This window comes from Episyrphus balteatus, chromosome 4, assembly GCF_945859705.1.
Source record: "Episyrphus balteatus chromosome 4, idEpiBalt1.1, whole genome shotgun sequence".
Taxonomy (NCBI): Eukaryota; Metazoa; Arthropoda; class Insecta; order Diptera; family Syrphidae; genus Episyrphus; species Episyrphus balteatus.
Genome location: NC_079137.1, coordinates 1,267,860 through 1,275,413, shown reverse-complemented (window position 1 = coordinate 1,275,413; position 7,554 = coordinate 1,267,860). Strand labels below are relative to the sequence as shown.

The window sequence follows — 7,554 nt, the reverse complement described above, 5'->3', positions numbered from 1 at the left end:
ACTACAAAAATTAAAATTTTTTTTTTTTGAGATTTTCGAAAAAAAGCAATTGCCGAAAAAATTGTGAATATTCGTTGAAGTAGATTATTTTACTTAATCTATCAGTCGTTTCAAGTCAAAAATATTTGCTAATTGTTATGAGCGGTTTATTTTAATTTAAGTAGGGAAGCTTAAGTTCTTTTTAAGTCACATCTCAAATAAGTCAAATGTCGTACCTAAATATATTTTCAAACTGATTCTTTAAATTAATGAAGAAAAACCTGCGGATATCCCAATTCAATTTCAACTTGACGTGTATAATAGACTTTATAAATTTATCTTTGTTTAAAACTTGAAAATATTGAAACCTTGATTTGTAAAGTTTTGCAAAATACAAATTAACTTTTTTAGCATCAAATAAAACAAAAGTTGCAAATTCAAAAAGAGAATAAAATAGTAATCTTTAGTACATCAAACTTTTTCGATCTTTTGCACGCAAAAACATTGAATAATTTAGCAATTATTACAAAAGTTTCACTCATAAAACCAAATATTTTTATTTCTATTGTTGACATTACAAAATCGGGCACAATAAACTCATTATGACTCTGTACTATATGCCTCACTACTAACCACTATAATACTCATCGGCAATAATGTTAAATAAACTTTAAATCACGTATGACACTCATACGTACAACGTACCATGTACACAAGTGTAAAAAAAAATTATTGAAATATCTTACATGACTTTATTGAGAGATCTTCCTAAATTTAATTGCAAGTTATTCCAAAGTCAGACTTTGCCAAAGCAAGTAAGTTATTTATCTACCACCGGAAAAAAATCCCCTATAACCTTAAACCAACGTCAAAGTTTGAAAAAAAAAACAAACAAAAGACTCCTATGGAGCTTCCCCGAAGTTAAAGATTATAAACTACCTCCATCACCGAGCCGCATTTTGTAGATGACTACTTGAATTTTTATTGTCAAATTATTAAATGTTTTATTGTTGTTTGATTTTTTATGAATCGGTATACACTTACGTATGCAAGTCAAAATATGATAGAATTTTTCTACGAAACCACGTCTCTTTATGTTTGAAGAAAAATATTCTTCGAACTACAACTAATCGATGGCAATGCGCGGTTTGGAGAATATTAATTTTCTTTAATGTATGTCTCATAAACAATAACACTTTCGTATTATGACGAAATTGGTAGAAATATGTTACGTTATTGTAGACAGAAAAGAAAACTAAAAGAATATTTGATGTAGACAAAAAAAGTAATAAAAAAAGCGAGTATACGCCCGAGTGACAAAATGTTAATTTACTATAAAGAAATCCTTGTTCTTTTGAGTGGAATACCTGTCGCTTAAAAAAAATTTAAAATCATTCTTAAACATAAGAGGGTGAGTCCAGAAACGCATGAAAAAATTGAACAAATCCTACTTATGCCTAAATCGCTTCACAATGTTGGATAATGTACAGAAAGTATGAGAGTAAATAAAGGCAGCTGAGATGAAAATGTTGGGAGTCGTTCGAAATCCCAAAAAAAAAATATCACCATGAGACAAAATCTCCAAAAATTATAATCCAACTTGCCAATATCTCCAAGACAAAATCTCCACGGATAAAATCTCCAAAGAAACATTTTTTTTGCCAAAATCTCCACGAAACCTCCAAATCCTCAATTTCCAGTTTCGTCTACTGACACCTTTGCTCTTGCGGCATGGGCATGACATTCTTTTACCGTTATGACATGATAAGAATTGTGTTTTTAAAGAACAAATTATGAATGCACTTGGAGTTTGTAAAAAGTAGGTGTTAATAAATGGAAGTGTCTGTCGTGTTTCATAACAATAGTTACTGTGGATAGGATTATTGTATGAAGATCAAATAAAAGACGAAAAAAGCTAATTAGAAATGAATTAGGCTACCATATCCCATAAAAAAGCAAATTATTATGTCCAAAACAAATATGTTCAAGTAGTGAATCATGCGATTAAATCGCGTGACTTGAACATTATTTTTTTTTTTGAGATTTTGGCTTGTAGATTTTTGCTGCTGAAGATTTAAGTTTGGGGGTTTCGTCTTGGAAAAAACGTCATAAACCCAAAAATGTTCGGTAAGACAGTAGGAGATAAAAAAAAGCTTGACCGAATTAGAAATACGACGATCCGAAGGAGCCTATGTTAAATACCATCTCTCAAAAAATAGAACACCGCCAACTTACTTGCTATTGCCACGTTCAAACCCTGAGAACCCCGTCAAAAACGCAATATCATACACCGTTCTCCCCGGTACAAGCAAATGCATAAAGACCGGCATTTAGTTGGCCTCAGAAATCGAACAAAACAAAACCGATAGGCTTGTCACCGCTTTCTAAGGTCAACCTGCAGGCGGTTCATTAGTGTAAAACAGATAAGTGGGAGAGTTATAATCCCCTCGACATGGAGATCATAACAGCATTGAATTAGAGGAAGAAGAAGAAGATAACAAAAGCGAAAAAAGTAAGTATACGCCCGAGTGGAAAAAAGATTAATTTACTGTAAAGAAATCCTAGTTTTGTTAAAAGTTAAATTTTCGTTTAACAAATAAAATTTAAAAACCTTCTTAAAACTAAGATCCTTTAAACAGCCCTGGTACAAAGACAAGAAGAAAAAGGTACTTATACCTAAGTGGTTTCTCAGAAACTGCCCAGTATGTATTTAACTTTCAAAACCTGTATCTAGTTAAGTTTTTTGCGGTATTAAAATTAAAACTTAACAAGTTTTTGGATCTTTTGTATAGAAGTTACGTCGTCTAATTCCATTGTACATGCTTCTTATACACGTTGCACGCAAACTAAACAGCAATTTTTGTTTTTCTTTTTTTGCCGGTGGGCAAATTCAAGCAAAAGCCATTACAAACAAGTTAGTAAGTTAATTTGTAAAATTTTTAATGTGTCCAATGCACGACTTTTGTAGTTCAAGACTTTTATATAAGCGCAATTTAAAAATTAAATTCTGTATAGCTGGCTTTTTTAAATGGAGGATTTGCTTTGAGGATTTTTAATTTCAAATTTTAATTTTTTTTCTTCATCAACAAACAAAATTATTTTTAGGTTAGAGTCAGAGACTCTTGGTTTGTGTCAGAAATACCCTAATTTTTTATTATTTAATTTTTTTTGCAAATCATAACGTAGACATTTTAAAATTAAAATGCAAAAATATTCTAGATCTACTTACAAACATCAAGGTAGATCTACATACATGAATTCAAGATAATTACATAGCTATCACTCCTCCACTGTTAACAATTTCATTCGGTAGATCTATTTTTTTGTCATTTTTTGTATTTTCTATCTAATAAATTTTATGTCACATTAAAAATGTATGTAACTCCATTCGTTTGGATGTTTCGTTGGTTGATTTTGGTTTGTCAGTTGACGCATTAGTTTGAATAAAATCATCAAAATGTTTCGCGCACGTCCCTTGTCAGAATATAATCACGATAATAAGCACTTAATACATTGTGTCATGCACACACGTTAATGTGATATTTTGGCATAAAAATCATTCCAACAAAAGGCCCAACTTTTCAGTAGTTAGACAATAGTGACAGCTTGGACGGTTAACATATTGGCGGACAATTTTTTAATATCGGTTAAGAAAAAATTTGAAAATTCAATTTTAAAATCATGTCGATGATTTTTAATGCTTTGTTCGGAGGATTTATCGTGTTGTTGTTTTACTTTCTTTGGTCAAGGAGAAGGTTTTATTATCTTTTCTATCAAATGCCAGGACCAGCAGGATATCCAATTGTTGGAATGGCACACAAATTAACAAAACGGGAAGGTGTGTGATAAGAGTTTATTTTTTTACAAGGAACTAAAGTTTATCTAGTGCGCAGTTTGAATGAATGTTTAAATTTTCAACCGAAATTGTGGAAACTTTAAAAATATAAGGACTTTATTAACTATGTTCTTGTGTTCGTGAAGAGTGAAAAATAAGAAGTGGGATGAAACAGATAATGGGCTAAATTTAATTTTTATTTCACTGAAAAAGATCGGTGTTACTTTATCAATAAAAGTTGTTTTTACATCAATTTTTTATTTTTGCAAAGCTACGAAAAGATTTTTTACCAAGCAAATGCAAAAACACTAGCATTCAGTTGACCTCAGAAATGGAATAATACATAACCGGGAGGCTTGCCGCCGGCGAAGAACCCTTTCATCAAGATCATTACAAATAAAAAAGGAATAAGAAGAATTAAATTGTACTGTGAAATGTAGCAAAAGTTAATTGTATTATATTATGTTCGAATTCTATTTTCCCTCATTTATTTATTTATTACTTAGCTCAAGCATAAGTAGTAAATTAACGAACTCTTTAGCTTGTGATCGCGTAATATCCAATACAAAAAAAGTATTTACACTGCAAAGATTGCAATAATTAATAGTATTAATTTGAATGCATTTTGAGCACAATTCGACTAATCATCAGCAATACACAATTTACTTAGTTAGTGGAACTTAAAGTGTAAAATCAAATACTATGTAGTTTCAAACCCTGTTGAAATTTTGTTTCTATTTTTAACCGTTGAAACACAACCATATGCTCTCAGCACAGTAATTGTTGATAGTTGTGATATGTTTTCAGATCTGGCTTTGGAGGGTTTTCATTGCAATAATATTTAACCTTTTTGGTCACATGAAATTTTAAAATGTTAACAAGCAATTGAACAAACTTTATAAAGCTGGGTTTAGAGATGAAATCCATAAATTGGTTTGCTTCCTATTTAAGCGAAAGAACTCAAAAAGTTAAACATGGAAAAAATTTTAGCGAGGTCATGCATAACATAATTGGTGTGCCGCAAGGTTCTGTGTTAGGCCCGGTTTTGTTTCTAATTTGTGAATTCCATATTCTAGCAACATTTTAGTAGCTATGTTACAACTTTTGCCGATGATCTGACTTTTACTTACGTAATCAGTAATTTATTTGAGTCCTTAGTAAACTAAAAAAAAGTCGTGCAAATTTTAATACAATGGTTTTCAAAGCATGAGCTATTAATAAGCGAAAAACAAAGCTAATGATTTGCAGCTGACAAAACTAAGAAGCAACATTTAATTTCACTTTGCAGAATGTAAGAACATTTGCATATGTCTCCCCATAGATTAAATTTTTTTCCAAAAATTTTATCTGTTCATCTACTTGTTTTTAAAGTAGAGGCAGTTAAGAGTTTCAAATATCTAAGTAGTTAGTAAAAATCTGAACTGGAAAGCACACACAACACAGTTGAAAAAATATATGTTATCTGCTACTTGAAATATTTTTTTGGTAAGCCCGTTTTTGTTAGGGAGGCATTAACTGTAATGTTTTGTCTCAACACATGGCCTTTTTCATATCTTACTGCTGAAAATCTTTATTTTTATATATTACTTAAAGTAATCTTAAAGTTAAGTGGTTTTGCTTCCACAATAATTCAAAACTCAAATGAGTACAAGTTGAGGATAAATGGTAAAACTTTAAAGTTCCTTACAAAACCGAGTGTTAGAAGAATTTTAACCTCATTCATAAGTATTTTAATATTTTTATCTTTTTTATCTATAGAAATTCTACCGATATTTTTAAAAATGGAAAGAATATACGGCCGAAAATTTCTCTCCTGGCTGGGACCATTTCCATTTTTAGTTGTTGCCGAACCAGAACTAGCTGAAACAATTCTAACATCACCCGATTGTATAAACAAAGCTTTTATTTATGATGCATTAGATGATGGAACAGGAAGAGGACTATTTAGTTTGAAACGTAAAAAATTAATATTACCTATAAAATTCTATAAAAATAAAAATTATCGATAAAATTTGTTTTTCATAAAGATCCTGTATGGAATCATCATAGAAAACTACTTAATCCAGCATTCAGTCACAAAGTTCTTTTAAGTTTTTTGCCAATATTTAATCGAGAAGCTGATAATTTAAATATTGATTTAAATGAAGTTGTTGGCGCTGGAGAAGTGGATATATCAACGATTATACAAAAGTGTACTTTAAATGTAGCAGCACGTAAGTTTGATTTAAGTCGTTTTTAGTTTTTGTGTTAATATTTACTTGACTCTTTTATACAGAAACTACAATGGGTCGACAAATGGCAAATGTCAAAGATCACAACGACGACTTACTTCCTTGTTTTCAAAGGTTTACAAATTTTAAACATTTTTGTATTATCATTTTTAAAAACTAACAACAAAACTCTTTTATTTTAGCATTTTAGAAACAATGACAAGTATGTTATTCTCACCATGGTTGAGAAATAAGTTATTCCTGAAAATGACAAGTCACTATCCTTTATACTTGAAGTCGAAGAATAACTTACGTAGTTTTATTCAAAATGTAAATACAAAGTATTTTAACTGGGACATCATGTGCTAAAACCTTGTACTTTCAGTTAATCAGTGAAAAATTGGCGCAAAATGAAGCAGAATCAAACAAAGATTATCAGTCAAGCTCCGAAACAGATGTTGATATTAGAAAAAATCCCAATATTTTTATCGATCGGGCTATTGATTTGGTCAAAACGGGAGATTTTACATGGAAAGAAGTTGAAGATGAATCGAATGTTATAGTTTTTGGAGTAAGTTAAGCTTCTATAACAATCCTATGAGTTTGTTGTAAGTTTTCAATTGTGAATGACCCTTTTTTACTTTAGGCCTTTGAAACAACATCAAATACAGTTGGCTACACTTTAATGCTGCTTTCAATGTTCCCAAAATATCAAGACAAAGTTTATGATGAAGCTCAATCGATATTTCAAGCCAAAGGTTCTGACACAGATTTGACATATGAAGATACCCAACAAATGACCTATTTGGATATGGTTCTTAACGAAACTATGCGTGTGATGGCACCAGTTCCGGTTATTGCCAGAGAAACAATGCGCGATGTAACACTACCGAATGGTATTGTATTACCAAAAGGCTTACAAGTTGCTATCGATATATTCAATATGCATCGTGATCCAGAGTATTGGGGTCCGGAATCAACAACATTCAATCCTGATAATTTCCTCCCAGCAAATATGGCGGGTAAACATCCGTATACATTTATTCCGTTTACCAAAGGCTTGAGAAATTGCATTGGTAAGGACTCATATTAGAACTTTCAAAAACAGTATTAATTTGTTTTTAACTGTATTCAATAATTTTACAGGTTGGAGATATGCTCTTATTTCATCAAAAATTATTTTATCAAAACTTCTACAAAAATACCGTTTCACAACGCAATTTGATTTTCGAGATTTACAATTTGTTGAAGACATTACAATCAAACTTAGAAAATATCCTTTGTTAGAAGTGCATTTACGTGAGCAGTGAATAATATCTCTCATCAGCGATAACAGTTCTAAGTCAAAAATAACATTATTATAATTTTTTGTATATTTAAATATGTTTTTAAAATATTTGTGATATATGTATTTAGTTTTAAGCCTGAAATAGAAAAATGTCAAAGTAAGCTTTGACATCTTGCACATGTCTCGGAATAAAAAAAAACATTATGCAACAATTTTTGTATCCTGAATTCTATTTCATTTCC

General features: G+C 30.6%; 2 protein-coding genes across 2 annotated transcripts in view; one reads left to right on the top strand and one right to left on the bottom strand.

The window, feature by feature from the left end:
• The window catches only part of LOC129917804 (uncharacterized), a 47,603-nt gene that overhangs the window by 33,583 nt on the left and 6,466 nt on the right, over nt 1-7,554 (bottom strand). The window lies entirely within an intron of this gene.
• On the top strand, nt 3,530-7,502 carry LOC129917798 (probable cytochrome P450 313a4). Its single transcript, XM_055997970.1, has 8 exons — nt 3,530-3,817; nt 5,573-5,770; nt 5,842-6,027; nt 6,090-6,159; nt 6,228-6,354; nt 6,410-6,595; nt 6,671-7,100; nt 7,171-7,502. Exons 1-8 carry the CDS (start codon nt 3,661-3,663, stop codon nt 7,332-7,334), a joined length of 1,518 nt encoding a protein of 505 aa, XP_055853945.1. The 5' UTR covers nt 3,530-3,660; the 3' UTR covers nt 7,335-7,502.